Source organism: Colius striatus, chromosome 3, assembly GCF_028858725.1.
Source record: "Colius striatus isolate bColStr4 chromosome 3, bColStr4.1.hap1, whole genome shotgun sequence".
NCBI classification, from domain to species: Eukaryota; Metazoa; Chordata; class Aves; order Coliiformes; family Coliidae; genus Colius; species Colius striatus.
This window is the reverse complement of record NC_084761.1, coordinates 46,655,146-46,674,457: the sequence shown is the minus strand read 5'-3', so window position 1 is coordinate 46,674,457 and position 19,312 is coordinate 46,655,146. Positions and strand designations below refer to the sequence as shown.

The 19,312-nt window shown below is 38.5% G+C and overlaps 1 protein-coding gene across 5 annotated transcripts in view; it reads right to left on the bottom strand.

Moving 5' to 3' along the window:
- Positions 1–19,312, bottom strand: part of TSPAN5 (tetraspanin 5) — an 82,080-nt gene that overhangs the window by 9,327 nt on the left and 53,441 nt on the right. For all 5 annotated transcript variants that reach the window (XM_061992395.1, XM_061992396.1, XM_061992397.1 and 2 more), the window contains 3 exons: positions 13,575–13,625; positions 2,368–2,514; positions 304–474 (listed from right to left, as the gene is read on the bottom strand). In XM_061992395.1, coding sequence (XP_061848379.1) covers positions 304–474; positions 2,368–2,514; positions 13,575–13,625 — 369 coding nt within the window. The remainder of the gene's footprint in view (positions 1–303; positions 475–2,367; positions 2,515–13,574; positions 13,626–19,312) is intronic.

Here is a 19,312-nt window from a genome sequence, read left to right as displayed (position 1 = left end):
ATGCCCCAAAAGGTAAACACGAGACTTTAACTTGTAGATTTGACACTAAGTCTTCAAGAAGAAGTCACCCAAACTCTTCACCTTGTTTTGCTCAGTCACACACCAAGAAATAAACCACTTTTCACAAGTGCTCTGTGTTCGCATTAGTTCTGTAAAGACAAATATACATATTTCTTCAAAAGTATTATATCCTAGAATATGTGTGATTCTTGAAGGAATCAAACAGATGGGAAGTAAAAAATAGAGTAGGTTTTACTTTAAAGTAAGCTTTACCAGAAAAAAAATAAACATAGTCCAACTTACATATTCCTGTGTGAAGTCTATGAGGTTTTGCAAATCAATGTCATCTCGGTATGCTCTGATGTTGTTGTTTATAAAGAAATACAGCTGGTCCTTTATCCAGTCTTTGAAAACAAATGCTAGAACACCAGCAGTGAGCTCCAAGAAGAAAATAATTCCAAGAAACACAGAAAACTATGAAGAAAGAAAAAAGTTTATATTATTTTGCTTTATGACCAAAGCCTCATTTTTCAAGGCTCACGATTCTGGTGTTAGGGATTTATCTGTTTCAGGGCAAGGTCAAGCTATTTCCACAGGGAATTTTAAATTAAAAATACACCATTGTTTATTAGGACTGTAGTACATGAATCTTAATTCTATTCTTAGAAATAATAAAAATACCAACAAATTCAAACGTTGAGCATTTCACTGGAATTTCAAAGAGGTCCAAGAGAATTCACTGTAAAGTTCCACAGAGATGGCTGCTCACCACCTGTAAGGCCCTCTGAAAACTCATCTTTAATTTCTGTGTAGTCATTTAAAAGGCATAAACAGCCAATAGTCCCAGTGAAATGCTTTCTTAGTGATTTTATTTTTCTTTAGAATCCCGCATTGATAAAGCTCTACCTAAGTGGACAATGCAAAAATTGGTAACAGCAGAAATTAATTAATGACTAAGTTGAAGCAGAATGTCTACAGAATGACTCACATCCATATTAAGACCAAATGAAGCTGTGATGATTAATGCAAATGCAATGGATGCCAAAGGCATTACTAATGATCTGCCACTTTCTCTAAGCATCTCCTCTGAGTACACTGTTTTAAAACACACAGGGGTCCTCATATACTGGAAGTCTACCCCTTTTGCAACTGTGCCTTTGAGTTTCATTTTAATGTGCTCTCTGTGTTTGTTCAGATGCATTTTTAATTTCTCCTGCAGCTGCTGTATAGGAGGCTATTTCTGGTACAGCAGATGAGTTCACTTTAGGCAAGCTAAGAGAAGCAACAAAGAGGGGAAAAAATGTTACAATAGCTTTCACCGCCATTCTTTTCTGGGTTTGGTTGTTTGGCTTTTTTTATTAAAGCAAAAGCAAGCTAGAACTTGAGCTTTATAAATGTCCCAAGAACTCTAACTTTCAACTGGCTCCTCCCCTTATACAACATGTCTGTGGGAGCCAAATGTCACTTGAAAGCAGCTGTTTCACTGAAAGCCTTTTCATGTATGTAATTAACAGTCAATGTTTATGAAGACACAACTGCTACCCAGGCTGTGCCTATCTCTGAAAGTTGGGATGGTAGAAGAAAAAATCCTGAATGTTCATAATAAATCTTAAATTTATGTAAAATGGTACATGATATTATTATCCTCAGCTTTAAAGCTCACAGTAGGAGAGCTTTCAAAAAAAACAGAACCAGGCTACTTAGCTAAAATAGTTTTACATGCTGAGGTATGTTTGTATATCAACAGCTCCTTTCCCAACTAACAGTGCAGCCCACAGTTCAAGAAGACAACTTCTACTTTCTTTACCTATCCTGGGCACACTTTTCTCCCTTTCTCCCTCTCACGTCCCAGCACTGACAGTAAGCAATGAAGCTTTTTCAAATTAGCTACATGGTAAAGAACTGAGGATATCAGCAAACAATCTCTCCTAACAGTCCTGTCACCTCTGTACCATGAGGGGCACGTGCACAGCAGATATCACACGCATCACAGTGCTGTATCTACATTCCTCATATTTCACAGGCAGCTTGCTATAGACTCGAAATTCAACATAGATTCTTAGCAGAAATTTCCCTCTGTGACAGAAAAGCAAAATATTGGGCTATATCCACAATAAAAGCAGTAGTTCCATGTTATGATTCTTACCACCAATAGTTTTGAACCTTAAAGAAATCCCAAAACAGTAAGCACCAGAGACCAAGGTCTTAACAGTTAAGCAAAATTGATTCACAAAACTCAGATAGCACATCAGATAACACCATCCACTCCCAAAAGATATGTCAAAATCTTCACACAGGTAAGCAGGAACAGAGAACATGACTTATGATATGTAACCGATGAACACCACAGTTGCAAAAGCTACTTACAAATTTGAGAAGAAAGGTATTTTCTCGCAATGCTCCAATGCATCCTGCAAATCCCAAAATGAACATAACTCCTCCTACCACTAGGAAGAGCCAAACTGGATCGAAGCCTCCCAGGTCAGTGATGGAGGAGATATTGGACAGCACTCCCTAGGAAAGAAACAATGCCAAGGGGTAACAAGTATGTTTAGCTTTCAGTTTTACAAATTCTGATTGTGTAAAACACTATAGCAAATAACAAATGCTTTACAGTATAGCGAGAAAATACAATTAAGAAAATCTTTGCATTCAAAAAGAGATCAAAAGGGCGACTACATACAATACTTCTGAGTCAAAACGTAGAATGAACAACAAAACATGCTTCTAGAGTCCTCTGTGAGACAGCTACAGGGCATTTTGCTGTCTCTGTAGCTATGAGAATTAGTCTGTTAGGAAAGTCAGAATAGATATTTGAAAGAAACTTAATCTTATTACCCATGCTGAGATGCCTTTTAGGTATCATTCATATTGTTTATGTAAGCATACAGTTATACATATTATGACAGAAAAAGCAGTCAACAGCAAGATCACCACCATGCATTTAGCATTTATGCTCAGTATTTACAACAACTGACAGAAATTAGAGATAAGCCCCTAGGTTGCAGCATCTCGCAACAACAAATTTTATTCCAAATTTTGACAAAGTAGATACCTGGCTAACTCCATCTCAGGCATCTACAGCCCAAAAAACTCATTGCAGAAATAAATTATAGCTACTGGCTAATCAGGTAGCAGGAAAAAAAAGAAAAACTGAAAATGATGTTAAGTCTTTTAGTAAGGCAGAAGGCAGTTGTCAGGGGCTTGTCTTGAGATGGTTTGCACTAACATGTAGACTTATCGTATAGTAAACCACGTATGCTGAGGTTTAGATACAACAGTTAGCACACACAGTCTGTTTGTAATGTCACTGTCCCCTTCAAAGCAGAGCTTGGGTTGTGATGCCAGCTTCTAAAGGAACTACTTTATTTTTATGAACATTTTTTGGCTGATGTTGAACAAATGGGCCGTATCAAGAAGCAGATATAAAGTCTTCCTTATTCCAGTGAGTTTGCACAGGAACATTTACAGTTTCCTAAAGCCTTTTGGCAGCAAAAGAGCTGAAGCACCACTGTTTCTTCATTCACCTCCCTAATAATAGCACACTTGTAGCAGATACTTCTCCACGTGCATGCTTCCTCAAAGAAGTCTGAACCTGGGCTGGTTGCTTTGAACCATTGCTTTCCCTACTAACTCCCGAGTGACATTGTGGCTTGAAAAGCAACAATATTGACCTTAACCTTTACAGCTCCTTATTTGCAGAATTCAGTTCTTCATCCTTTTCATTTTCCCCGTTTGTATCTGTTTTACTTCTCTGAAATAGTCCCAGAACAGCAATAATTTTGAAGGAAGTTATTATAACCTCATTTCCAAAAGTTGTTAGTAGCATTTTTTAACAAATGACTGTTCACACCTGTGGTTTAGACCTGTGATGTTTTTTTTCCCCCTCACAGAGTCAGTTCATACTACTGAAAACTGACATTGAGCAAGTGGTAAGTGAAGGCAGTACTCAAAGCTTTTTAATTCTGCAGACAATGATAAACTGGATAAAATACACATTAATTTCTCTGATGCACACAGCAAGGAGCCTTGGAAAAGGCCAGTATGCTAAAAGCAAAGGAAAACCCTGACTACCATCCAATCCCAATGTATGAACAACAAAGGCACAAATGACACTTGCAAATTGGATTCCCCTCTCCTACTAAAGAAGGTTATTGCCTGACAGAGAGATGAAAAATAAATTAAAAAAAAAAAAAAATCACATTCATCACTTTCCTGCTACCTCAGATATAGTACTAGTTTTATTGTCATTCATTAAAAAGACAAAACTATACACAAAGTATGATATAACATAATGCTGCTCAGAGCCAGTATTGCTATCAAAGCAGACAATTTGGCACATTCCTTTTTTTACCTAGCTAATATTGAGATGGTACAAGCCAGGTGAAACGAAAACTTACCTGTCATTAACATTTAAATCATCTTGTGCAGAAGTTTTCCACTACTTCTGCTTCATTGCATTTGTCATAGAAAAGAAATCAAAGACATAACTTTCTCGCTAAGAATGACAAGTAAAATAAACAGTATAATCCAATAGCACACAAGCCTTTGAAACAGTTATGGCCTTGACCATACAGAAGTCAGGAAACATACACTGTGCCCCAAGGGAAATAGACTGCTAAAATTACTTCTTTATAAAGTTAAGTCCTTTCAGTTTCCTCTCTGTGCCCACATGCTCATATAAGTTACCCTGAGAAGAAATTCTGCCTTAAAGCAAACACTACTACTTATTTCTTTTAACATTAGCTGATTTTTTAATTAATGGACTGTAGTGTGGGAGAATGAAAAAACTGTCACTGAAGAAATGATGCTGCCTTTGTATAACTGTTTTACATTAAAAAAAAAATCCAAGAAGGAACGGTCATTTAAGTCTCTCATTCATAAGACACTTTCTTTCCTTAAAAAACAAAGCACACTGAAAAGCAAACACAAACAAAATCCCCCAAAACCTCACAGCGAATTGCTACATTTAATTAATTTACTTGCATATGAAAGTAGTAACATTCAAATAAAAGAAGAATTCACAGTAAAATGCATTTCACATTTGTGGACAGTGCTGTTAAAGAAGCTAGTCATAATATGAAAAACTGTTAGCAAGAGCAATACACCACTTTGCATCTTGTCACACTCCCATTAAAATCAATGACAATAAAATTTGGTGAATCAACTGCGTATTGCTTTTCTAATCCTGTCCTTTCCCACCTTCCTCGATTTCCTAACACTGGCAGGCTCTTAGTATCCTGACAGGTCACATGTTGGCCAATCACCTGGCAAAAGAAAGTCATCTAATCTCTGGTCTTCTCCAGGCTCCAACTCTTCAAGGTAGCTGTGATCTGACAGGTACTGAAAAAGCACAGAAGCAGCTTTATGTGTCATTGTGTGTTGTCCCTTGGAAAGCATCTTCATGTGCATCTTCTGCTAGTCCACATATGACAATCGTAGACTTAGCTTAGGAAAACCCCAAATAACACATCTTGACCACAAAGCACCTCCTGCATAATTCTCACTTGTTCTGTGTGCTCTCTGAAGACGAATCTCAAATTATCGGTATTCTGGAAAGACATTCTCAGGATATACAAACTTCAGAGAGGCTTTGGCAATAAAATAACAGTTAACAGCAGGAATGACAAACACAGACAACGCTCCGTGGTTATAGCTAGAGATGCACAGAGAGAGCCTAAGAGAAGACTGCTGCTTACTGCTGAAATGCTGTTTTCCAGTCTTGTGTTTTTCTGGACACTAACAAACAGGCTCTCTAAGGAGACAGCAATACCATACTTCAAAGAAAAGCATATTTTGCTTCAAGCAGCAGGGCAATGGCCAGATAACATTATCTCATTTTATACTATTAAGAACACTGAAAGTGTCTATATTGCCTACTACTGCAATATTCAGTATTATTTGGCTGTAATAGCTACTTCGGGGGAAAGTTTGGCAGAGATGTACTAACATCTTGTAGGGACCAATTCTGTCTTCTTTAGCCAAAAGCAGAAGGGAATGTTTACAGTGGTGTTTGAACAGAGGATCCTGAATCTCATATTCTAACATTGTATTCCCCCCACCCCCAGTGACACACTCTGAATTCTTAACTATGTCTGCTATTCTTAACTATGAGTGGTGTGGACCACTAGGACAGAAAATGGTGTTGAAGGCCCAACTTGCATGCTCTACAGGTTCTGAAAGGTTTGCACTTTCTTTAGCCTAGTTCTAATGGGATCTCATGGATTGAATGCCTGCTAGTGAGTGGAACATGACTTAAGTTCCATAGGCACATATTCATTTTTAAGTAAGTTAGTCTGTGTGCACTGAGACTGTGCCCTGGTGTGAACCAAAGCATGGCTTGTCTCCATACCCTTTAAAACGAACTACTGAATCTGACCTGAAATGTCAATGTAGATATGCACTAAAGGTGGCACCTGGAGTCAGATATCTGTCTCTGGAAAGTAGTACAAATTGCACTTAAGATCTTACAGAGTACAAAATGGAGAAAGGATGAGGGATGCACCCCTACTGTTTTTCTAAATGACTGTTTCTTCCTTGCTATGTATTGACGGGATAATGGCAAACAGTGGTGCAGCTGTATTATTTGGAAGGGTCTTCTTAAGTTACTGTCTTCAAGGCCATCATCTTTCCATTGCTTTGTTCTCCCTTGAGCTGGGCATGAGATCCAGCTTGTAGGGTGGAGGTTGTTGACCATGAGATGAAAACTAGCATGACAACAGGGGATCTGTCACTGGGATTCAGGCATCTCTTATAGACAGTTTTTCTATATACCATACCATAAGGAGAGGACCAGTTCAGCTGGAGCTTCAGGCAGGCCTGGTTTAGTTGTGTTACGCTTCTCGGTGTGGTGGAAGGAACCGTGAATGCTTCTTCCTACCACTCTTTTGTTGGAGAAAAGAGCGGGTCCTACTATTTCACTTTACTTCCTCTCCTGAATTTGGAGAGGGGTAGGAATATGAGGTCAGTCTTTGCTGTTGCATGCTTGCACCGTTATATCCTAGCGATGGAAATCAAGTACAGTTCACAAATAAAGGAGTTATGACAAACTTCACCATTATTAAGTTCAATTATGGATGATGCTTTGTTGCTTCACTACCCCAAACAAATTTTGATTTGTGGTGGATGAAAAGGTTAAACAATAACCCAGGCACCGTAATGTGCAGCAGGCAATTGAGGGTGGGGGAACAGAGCAAACAGATGAGCTGGAGATCAGCCAGGGAACATGTCTTACTGGCTCTCCTTGAGGGACTACAGCAGAGCCCTGGACTGATGCCATCATGAGAAGAAAAGTATTAGAGTATGTAGCTTTGCACAAACAAAATGTTTACTGCCAAATACAGATCATGCACATGCTTAAACTACCGAGAAAGTGATGTATGTGTACACCTCAGAAAAATAACTGTGCTTCCAAAACGAGAAGTTGGGTTTAGGAATAAGAAAAAAAATCCTCCTTTCTGATGCTAAAGCATCAGTATTACTTGCACCTATTCAACAGTAAAGGTTGGAACGAACTACTGTAGTAGCGTTGCCTAGAAAAATACTTTGTGTTTGTAAAAAGCCTGACTTTAAAGGGCTTTCAAATGTTTTTTTAAGTCTTGTGTTCATGCAAGAGATCAGTTGACAGTCACTGTATATTCTGTGACTGTTTTTATAGCAGACATAGCTTTTGTGAGCTGAACTCAGAAAGTTACTTCCATTTTCCCAGAATGTATGGGATGCCAACACAGGCATCTTGGTTGAAGCACTGTCCCCACTGTTGGCACACCTACACAATCTGATGTTGTTCCTTATTCCCATTGAGGCCAAAAAGAAAGGAGTCACAAGTGCAGGAACAAACTAGTGAGATTTCCAGACTGTCTGTGGTTGTGGTTAGTGTTAAAAAAATCCACTGCACATTCAGGTCTCAAATGTTCGCAGAATTAATGTTTACAAATATGTACAGGGCGGGAGTCAGGAGGATGGAGCCAGGCTGTTTTCACCAATGACAGGACAAGGTGGCAGCAGGTACATGCTGGAACATGAGAGGTTCCAAAGAAACACAAGGAAGGATTTCTTCACTCTGAGAGTGATGGAGCACTGGAATAGGTTGCCCAGATGGGTTGTGGAGTCTCCTTCTCTGGGAACATTCAAAACCCACCTGGATGAGTTGCTCTGTGACCTACTCTAGGTGGTCCTGCCCTGGCGGGGGGATGGACTATATGATCTTTCGAGATCCCTTCCAACTCTTGTGATTCTGTGTAATATCTGCTAGCAACAGCTGATTTCACAGGCACAGTTGCATACTGCAGGGCAAGAGAGAATAGCTCCAAGTGAAAGCACTATAAGCAGCAGCAATTTTGAAAAGATGACCCAGTAATGAAAATTTAAGGCATCTGGAGTCACAGATAACTTAGGAGAATCTTCATCTGAGGGAACAAGGAGTTGATAGATTGCAATTCAGCCCACACATGGGAGTGCATGTAAAAGAACAGGACTCAACACAACAGTCCCCATGACAAAATGTCCCAGAGGGTCATTCAAAATTAAAAGGAAGAAACCAACATGTGTGGGATGGGACAAATATTTTTTTTCCCTTCCCCCCCCCCCCATTTCCTCCAAGACGGGAAAAAATATTTTCTGCTGCAGAATCCTGTTACTGGTGGTACAAAAAAAGCAGATGGTCAGAAAAAGACCTGGAATACAAGACGTTCTGAAACATTTTTTTGCAAACAGAATTAGCCTTTCCACAAGCTTGTCAGCAGGACCTAGAATCACTGGCAAATAGGAAGATATGGGAATGACGGAAAAAAAGTAGCTCCAAAAGCATGATTTTAAAATGGAAAAACGTCTCTCTACTTTGTTAGTCATAAAATCCATGCACTTTCTACATGCTGTGCATCTGAATGAGCACAGAGACCAGGACGATAGTCATTGAAACATGCCAAATTAATTCCACTCCAAGATTTTGTATCTGCAAGCAAGACACTAGGTGAGGGATGTTTACAAATCTTATTTCCTTGATTTTTGTTAGTTCTGTATTTCCCACTGCAAACAGCAATAGCAGAAGAACTTTATTTTCCAAGCGTCTAATGAAGAACTAGTCTAGCTTTCTTACTATGACAAAGTCGGGCTCAGTAGATGAATAACTGCCATAAATACATGCAAGATACAGATTTTTACACTTTTCAGAACTAATGGTTATAAAGTGTTGGAACACTAGTAAAATTATTTAGGAGTCTGTTTAGATAATGCATGTTTAGACACTGAAATTTAAATTAAATAGCAAATATCAGCATCCCGCTCTTCTCCCCAGTTCTGTAAAATCCAGGCACAGAGTCCTGGCTTAGAAGCAAGACACATGCTTTGGGTATCCTTCAGCCCATAGGGATCCACAGGACACATACAAGGCTTCCTTGTCAGCAAGTGTTTTTAAAAATCTATGATAGACATGTATGCATAATTATGGAGTGACTAGTGTATCATTCCATCTTGATGTCTGCCACTCGTGGGGACAGTAAAAGAACTGAGAACTTTTTCCTGAAGATAACTGTCATTTTTGTTTCAGGCAAGGAAAGAAAGACTTCATTTGACAAATTGTGATTGTTTCTTTTTAGGGAGTTTATCTTGTTCCAGAACATCACAGCAGGCCTAAATCACCTTCTATCAAAGAAGTCTAGCTTAAAGCTGATGATACAGATTTAGAGCTCCTGTCCACTAAGAATACTATGCTGGCACACAGAGGTACCATACTGGTACTCCAAACTGCTCCCAACTTGACTTCTGAGATGCAGTATCTTCTAGTGAAACGGATTTAATCAGAAGAGCCTAGAAACCAAACTTAAGGACATAATCAACCTCTTTCACTTCGCTCCATTTCAGTCAATCTTATACATAAACTAAGTCTAACTGACCAATTTTGCAGGGATCTGCAGATTTCCCCCCCCACTTTAGTATCTCTCTGTTTGCGACCTCCTGCTTAAAGTAAAACATAGTGCTTTTCTTCTAAAAGCTGCCTCTCCACAAAAAGTCTTATAAGGTCTCAGAAAACATAACAGCAATTCACCACCTATATTCAAAAGCAGCGAGACTAAATCTCCTGCAGATAGTGAGAGAACCAGGAAGCTTATTTTGCCCAAGTACCAAGTAGCATTATGCCATGAACACTCCCAATGAGCCTTAAGACCACTTTCTCTAAGATATACAACTAATGAGGAAAATAGACATTTTATACAAGTTCTGTTTTGTTTTTTTTAAAGTCAATAGAAGAAATGGCTTGATGTGGTTAAATAAAGTCAGTGAAATACAAACTTTTTCCCCTGCTGTTGAGCAAAGTTATTAAGTTGCTCAGGCTCAATGTATATTAACAATGTTCGTGTCACTGTTGTGGGGGTGGAGGCATGGGGGGCAGTGGGAAATCAGCTGTCATGGATGAACTTTTATGGTGCAAGCCCAAGTCTAGCACATCTGAAAACACTGCAAGATTGTGAGCTATATCCATGTATAGCTTTATTCATCTTCTGAGTTTATTGTCCCCCACCCCCCAGCTCTCTTTCAGGTTCATGACTCAGAATGCTAATTGACCATTTTTTGTATGGGGCTGGCTGACTGACTGTCAAGCCAATTCTACTGCCTAATTGACAAATGAGCTCTTTCGCCTCCCTGCAAAGGCTGCAATGAAGGTCACGAGACTGTTGTAAAGGAAAAAAAAAGCACATTATACAAAGTTTAATGCGGAGAATTCAAGCCAACACAGCGTAAGAGAGAAACTATCCACCAAATCCATGCCAAACTGTTTTTAGCTGGCAGCAAACAGGACTGCTGTAAAATGTGGATTATTTCTTTACATCCTGCACTTCAAGTGTGGCCTGGCACACTACCTTTTTACCTTAGATTCTGTGACAGAGTGATAAGATATCTGAGTTGATGGCTAGGTTATAAAGCAACACTAGTGGGTATAAAGCCACACAATTCAAGGCAGAAGTAAATAAAAACTCTCCCCATCACCAAATCAGTTTACAGTAGAGGAGTCCATCTGAAGATCCAATCCTACAAAACACACCTACAAATTTAGGTTTACAAAATATAAAATAGCAGCACCAAGTTCAACTTTGCTAACAACTTAGCTCATTGAGACATTCTTCATAAAACGGCTGAAGTTGGAAGAGATCTCTAGAGGTGGTCTAGTCACCTAGACCTGGCTGCCTAGGACCATGGCCAGACTGCTTTTGAGCACCTCCAAAGGAGAAGACTCCACATCATCTCTAAGCAAACCATAACAGTAAAAAAAAAAAAAAAAAAAACACCTGTTTTCAGATGTTTAATAGGAACTTTCCAGGTTTAAGTTTATGCACGTGTTATTGGTAAGTAGAGGGTAAGAATCCCCTCCCTCAACCTGCTGGTAACACCCCTAATCCAGCTCAGGACACCATTAGCCTTCTTTGTCCCAAAGGCACTGCGCTGACTCAGATTTGACTTGGTGTATACCAGGATCCTCACGTCCTTCTCCACAAAGCTGCTTTGCTGTCTTACAGTATGACATTACAACAGCCCATAACGTCCAAGGGATATCTGGGCTAGCCTTAGGCAAGAAACAGTCTAGCTAGAGAAGCACTTTTCAGTTAAGTTAGAGATCTCTCAAGTCCTAGGCTTCATTTACTTGGTCTTCGCCTCCAACTACCAGCTGCAGCAAGAACAAGTATGTATAGGATGTAACCAGTCTGCCCCTCGCTAAGTTGCATTGGACCTATGAGTATCTAGAAGTTGATCTTGCTGACTGCAGCTTCTGGCCATTGCCTGTCCTCTAGAGAGTTGAGTGAAAGGAAGGTCTCAAATAGGCTTGACATCATTCCATTTTTCCATAATTCCTGCTACAAAAAAATCAAGTCTGTCTGTGATCAATTCAGCTATATACTACATTTTGGTTGATTCAACCATGAACTGAAGCAGTCTGCATGAAGCGCCACAGGATGTGACCATTAAAAAAACTGGGGAGAGATGCCAGGAAAGGACAGATCTGTGCTTCGAAACAATAAACAGTATCTTGTGGTTTAATATCTATAGGAAAGCCTACTACACATAGAACCTGATCTAATGCATATTGAACTGTTCTAGATGGTTTTAGCTGCTTACTCTAAAAACAACACGGTATGTTGTTCCCACTTTCAGGATCTGATTAAAAATGGTTTAAGATGACTTGAAAAGAGATATTAAAACCTCAGGCTTTCGTTTCTGGCTACTAGCAATTATGAATTGAATGGATTTTTCCAGGGGGTGTGGGGGCCCTTTCCTAAATAGAAACTATTAAAAAACTAACAACCCATTATTCTGCCAGAATACCCTCTAGCTGTAGAACTGGTATATTTTAGACTTCAGACGCTAGATTACAGCTGTTTTCCCCTTACCTGCTCATTCATTCTAAAGAGGAATCACCTGTGTTCCCAACTGCAATAATACAAAAATGTTAAAAGTGCTTCCAGAAAGCCACTCCAAAATAAAGTTCTTCTCTTGAGTTCAGACATAGGTAAGTTAATTAATATTCCATTGCTATCTGTAATCGTCTACAACCAAGACAGATGCACAGAGCAGTCAGAATCTCAGTTACCAACTCACTTCTCAGCCAGCAAAATTCACCCTGAATTTAAAGTGGCAAAAGTTCAGTGCTTCTAAGGTGTTATCTGATCTGCTGCAAGTGCCAGCTTATGCCTTAAGCAAACATCAATTTGTAGCTTACTCGGTGTTCTCCATTAAAAGGAAAAAAAAAAATTAACTCAGTATCATAGCACCATTGTTATCAGCTAGGTTTTATTATTTTCACACTTTTAAACAAAGAAGAAAATGAAATTTTTGCTTTAAGTTTAGCTTTTAATTTTAATCTTTTAAAGAGTCATACTCATTCATCTAGTAACCCAAGAGGTACTGACTTGTTTTGAGTATTATGTCTTCATATTTTATCATCTTCACTTCTGCGACGAGCAAACTAAAAATTAGGCTTTGGTTCACAAATAACTTTCCCCTGTTATTCCCACTTCAAAGCTGATTTTACAATCTTGCAACTGAAAGTGTTCCAGTGGACAGTTTTATTTGCACAAGAAAAAACAACAGTTCCATCTCAGGTTTGGCTTGGTTTTTAGGGTTCATTTTGTTTTGGAGTTTTTTAGGGTGTTCAGTGGCTTGAGGTTGGGGTTTTTTTCACTTGTTTCAAAGGAACAGCAATTAGCTATGTCAAGGTAAAGAAAAAGAAGCTTATTTTCAGAAAGCTGCCCTCCAATATACATAGGTTCTGTCTCCATTCCTGGGGACACATGCAACAGATACACACTGCCAATACTGCCTTCAATAGAGTGTTCTAGTATCTGAGCTGATGTTTGAGATTTTAAATGGTTATTTTATGTGCAAGTGTCAGCCACACTATCTTGCCAAAGCATTCTTGAGAAAGATGCAAAGAATCTTCCTCTAGGTGTGCCGAGCCAAAGATTTATTTGACAGAGTAGCCTGATTTTGTTTCAGACAAAAGATGTGCAGCATATTACTCTTCCAATATTTCATCAGAAAGATAAAGGAAAAACATGGAGTTGGTGCTATATTCAACTTACCTTCTCATTCCATGCCCACAATCCAATCCCAAGAAACGCTATGCCAAGGAACTAAAATGAAAAAAAAAAGGTAATATCAGAGCAGAAACTATAAATGCACTGATTTTTTTAAAAAACAGTTACATACTGACTAATCCTCTCTGTTGGATAATTAATTTCACAAGGACTGCGAGGGCTTACCAAGGTTTTAAAATGTGTATGTAGTTGTTCATTTTACAACTCAACCATTGTAACGGAAACGATTTAAAACTTGCACACTTAATTTGGGAACATTCCATACAGGAATAATAGGTGCCGTGTCACTTCCTTAGCATCACGTAATGAAGGTTCTTTCTCACAAACTCCACAGTCAAGCAACACATTTTACTGTTATATTACCACCACCCGTGCATAACTGATGTCACAGCTCTCCCTCATGAACATGATTAAAAGATAATCCTAAATACATATGTATTATCAGTTTTAGCAATGTTGTCCACAGAAAGCTGTTTAAATGCAATATAATCCATGATTTCTGGGGGATATAATAAGTAGTCTAAAAGAAGAAAACTTTTTTTTTAGTCTGAAGCTAATATTTCCTAACCTTTCTGATACTGATTGTTTCTGTGTTTCATAAAGGAAGTTCTAGTCCCTTTCTCCTTCAAGGGACTCAAAAGCACAAAACTCAAAAGGACAGTATCTTTCCCCCAAGACAGAAAAGTGAACAGCATCTATGATTTTGTTATATTCCTGTTCCACTGAACAATACAGAGTGTATCATTTTCCTGAAAATACTATACAGTTTCCACAGAAAATTTACACTAAGGATCAGTGAAACAACCAGAACAGGCTGAATAAGCCCTATGTTTCCCAAGATCACCACTGCATATTTGGCTTGATACGGTACCAATCACACAGAACGTTTAAAAAACATATAGTAAGTGTCTGAGCACATCTCTAAATGTCCATCAGTCCATCTATCATCTCTGTTCTTTAAAACATCAGGGCCAGCTAAAAAGGAAACTATATTCACTCCAGTTTCAGGACATGTAATGGAGTGTTGCTGCAATAATCACTGCAATACCCTGTAGTTCCCTAACACCCCTCACATCTCTGCAACTTTCTCCTCCAAGTGCGTTTTGCCAGCTGGCCAAAGGACCATGCATTCTACACCTAGATACCTCACCCAGAAGCCCATCTCTGCTAATTTGGAATTAAATCCTCCTTTTTGACTTGAAGACTGTATAAATAATACTGCAAGCCAGTATTTTTCAAAGGGAACTGTCACAGGCTTGGCTTTATTTTAATACAAGATAAATGGGTATTTTTCCTAGATGGAAAAACAGAACTGCTGGTCAAGAAAGTCTGTTATTTCAGCAGCCTTAATTGTCTCTATAGTCCAAGAGATGGATTTGAGAACATCAGTATGGTCTCCTGTATTAATAGAGCACATGAGCCAAAAAAAGTCATCTTATCTGTACCGAAACTGCACCTTTTCTACGATTATAAATCTTTCCAAAAAGAATGTGTGTAATCTTCCTGATTGTAGTGATTATTTGAACCTCAAGATAGACCTGTACAAGTTTCCAAATCACTTTCAGACAAATGCAGGTGGGTTGGTTTTTTTTTTGCAGTAACAAGCTCCTTTCCTCTTTCTTACACAGCCAAAGGCACCAAGGTTGAAGGAACAGAGTTAGAGAAAAAAGGTGTATCGTTATAAAAATTCATAAGCTGCATTTGGATGTGGAAAGCTTATTTGTAGAGTTACAAAACTTTATGTTTGCAAACAGCTTACGATGGTTTTGAACAGAACAATATAGTATGGAAATAGTATGGAAAACTAAAATGAACTAATTTTATCACTGTGCACAAATGTAACTCTACAGCTGTACACGTGAACTGCAAGTCTGGCTCAGATCCACTAGCTTTACTAAATTTAACCCAGCCACATGTTCTGATCCTTCACCAGAAGCTGAAACTTCAGGAGAAGTCTACCTCACGGTTCGCAAAAGGTGATTTATAGCAGTCTATTTGGGTTTCAAGCCACGCCAAGCTCATCTCAATTTATGGATTTGGTAATGAGACTGTCTATACTAAACTGAAGCATCTATAAAACTGAGAGTGACAAGCTTCTGGAATATTAAAGCCTGTCAAGAAAAGCAGGCAATTGAGTTCCCAGAGTTTTCAAGAAGATCAGAGAATTGCATGTTACTTGGTCCCCTCCATATCTGAAAATGGAAATCTCTGTCCAGTTGCCTTCTGAACAGCTGATAAACAGGAGCAATGGACATTAGGAGAAAATCATTCAGGAAGGAATCACAAGATCTTTATCACAGGATGCTGTGGAAATGAAAAGCTTAACAGCATTTAAAAAATATTAAATTAATGGATGATCCACAGCTATTGTAAAGTAATTTTGATATAGCTTCTGGCTCAAAGTTTTATAATTTGTTAAAGATTATTGTATGCATATTTATTGCTTCAATGTCTCTTTCCTTGGATAAACTCTACTGGCATTACTTGAGACAAAATACTAAGCTAGGCAGTTGACTGCCCTAACTCCCTACAATTATGCCCTAGAAAAGCTCAGTCTTGCAGAAACACAGCCTGCTACAGAGAGGAAGCACATGGGAATGCTGTCAGTAATCCCCAATGGCAGAAGACAGATGTTCATGAGTAGACTTACACCTCTCACCAGGATTAATTTTGAATTTTCTTGACAATTATGAAACTCCTGCAAAGCCTAAAAAGTTGAAAGTGCTTAGCAAAAACCCCTCTTGGGACTTGATAATTTTGGCTGTTAGAGCCAAAAGTAAGAGAGGACACATATCCTGCTTATCTTGCAACCTCTCTACAGATGTCTCCCAAGGTAGTCTTGTTCTGCTTGATTGTAACCAGAAAGAAAATATCTTCACATTTGAAGAACATGGGGAGAGGGTGAGATGGCATACATGTCATCTCAGTTAAGTCTGGAAATTTTCATTTGCATCCATTAAATTATTCCAATGAGTAATAAAAAAGTTGAAGCTTGCCTCATTATCTACAAAACACTCTACAGAGAAAATGTCTAGTAAGATCATATAACATGAATATAAATGGTTATCGGATCTGGGACAGAGCTTATAAAATCTTGATACCTTTCTTTTTTAAGCAATAATTTGCAGAAGCATGTAAAAACATTCCTCTAGGGTAATTAAAGTCTTACAAAACCCTCAAAACTAGCATAGTTTTCTCTGCCATAGGTTTTCTATTCACAAATATCAAACGTGTTCACGTTTCTTTTCTATAAAGATTACACATATTTACGAGTAGAATGTGTAGCAGTACTTGCACTGCTGCCCTACTTGTAAGGTTCACATCCAGTTTTCAGAAGCAGATTGATCGATAAGTGTTTGAAGTTGCACATATCTTATTCCCAGTCTTGCCTGGAGAAAAATTATTCTTTGTTGCTGGGGATACAGCATGATGTAGCACGGCATTTCATTCATAAGATACGTGCATAAATACTAATGGAAATACTAGAAAAAGTTTGAGAGAGAGGGGCTTAATTGTAGGGTGATAAGACGTTATTTCACATACTGAATTTTTCATTTCAGCAGACATTCTTAAATAACTTGGCACTAGTTTTCAACTGAAACTACAACAGCCACGGGCCACACAGTGAAGAGTTGAGTTTATATGCCACATGTCTAAACCAGTGTGCGTCCAAGTGTGGATCCATTAAAGACTTGTGTAAGAAGTTATAGTTCAGCCACCTAATTTCATCTTCACTGCAACAATAAGAATGCACTAGCAAATGCATGCCAAAAGTGTCAGTTCAGAACCACTTTCCTCACAAGAAGGCTTGGGAGGTTTTTTTTAGCCTTGTATTCAGGCATTGTGAAAATCTCTCACCTGCCCTTGCTCTGAGCTGCCAGAACTCTGCAAGCAGACTATCAGGATTCCTATGGGCACTTTGGTGTTTCTTTTGTGGCAGTTTGCTCTAATGCATCCACAGAGTGAGATTTCCTTCTGCAAGATTCAAACCAGCACAGCACAGGAACACAAGGTACAGTGTTTTACTGACAAGAGCAGCAGAGATCGGGACAACAGGAAGTGTAGTATTTCACATCCTGAAATACAATCAGGAAAACACAGGACTTCTGAGCTTTGTACATATATAAAGCAGCACTGACAACTTCCTAACTAACTCTGAAACCTCAGATGAGCAATTTTTCCCTAAGCATTTTCTCTACAGTACTCTGTGATATATCAAAGTCCTAATAGTCTCTGCTTTCTTTAAAGTATTTTATGTTATATCAGTCTTGCTTTTTAGGCCAGGGCAAAAAGGTGCTTAATGCCTATGTCAGAGCAGCAACAATTTTTTATGTTGGTTTTGTTACTTGTTTTTAAGTAGCCCTGACAGGGAAAGGGCACCAAAACAAAAATTAAAATTAAGTTTCACAGTTTGTCTCTTCCCTTCATGCCATTTAAGTGTACTGTGCTTTAAATATGTCACTTAGCATTCTTTCAAACAAAACAATCAGGACATCCTCTCAACTCTCCAGCCCTTGCCCAGACCAGTATCGAAGGGAAGGAAGCTACCAGAAGTCTGCCTTGTTCCTTTTTCCATTCAGCCTAGATCCAACATTTCCATTCTTAACACAAACTGTTACAGTATTTCATTGTCACGAGGCTAAAAATCCCTGGTGACCACAGGAAAAGCAAACTGCTCCAAGCCATACATATACATTTACGTATTTATGCTAATGCTTCCAAAGAATGCATTCTCCCAAAGCTCATTTCTTGTTTGCCTTCAGACATTACCAGCAGGAAAACTCCATGTACTACAGTCAGTGAATGAAGATGCTGTGTAGGTGACTAATTACCATTTTGGTTCACGGTGACATTCAAATATAGACTGAATATAGACTAAAAGACGTCAAATCTATTTCCATTTTATGTGCATGTTTTAAAAAAATTAAACTGTATTTCACAGATAATCGTCTCAGTAATATTTTCCCTCCCAATACAAAATGTACACATGTGGAAGAAAAAAGACCCGTTTCCACAAACTTTGCTCAGTTGAAACACAGACTATTGATTTTAAAGAATCCTTCAAAATAGAGAAACAGAACCAAGAACACAGTAACAAAAGCTGTCTACTCCATCTTGCAAGACTCTTAGCATGATGCTTCTTAATGAAAAATTAAGCACGTATGACCTCAATTTTTAAAGCACGGTGCTGTGGCTGTTAATGTATTTTTCATTTTCACCAGTATGGGGCTTTCAGTTTTGTCAGCAAGGAAGCAAAATACATATATTCCCTTCCCCCTCTATTTCCCAGATGCATAGTCAGTTGACATTATTCATTGCCTCCAAGTTCTTTAATTGCAAAAGCAAGACATCTGCTTTCTGTTACTGTTGCTCTCTGTATTTATTTTACTGCTTTCTCGTGGTGCAATTGTAAGCCTTTCCAATCAGCTTGGAGAAACAGTCCCTAAAGACTGAAGTCCCTCTCCTCTTGTCCACAGAAACTGATACACTGGAAAACCGAAAAAGGAGGATGATTTAGACCGTATTTCCCCTGGTCCAACTTTTGAACAACTCCTCTCAAGTCTAGCTAAAATAAATTTAACTCTTTCCAAGTTCATAATGAGATTGTCCAAATCGAGGTCCTGCTACACAATGAAAATACTTTATTTGGAGTAGATTATTTTTAAAGCACATAAAACATATATAGCATTCACTTTGTAAAATTTTTCAATAAAAGCCTTTGG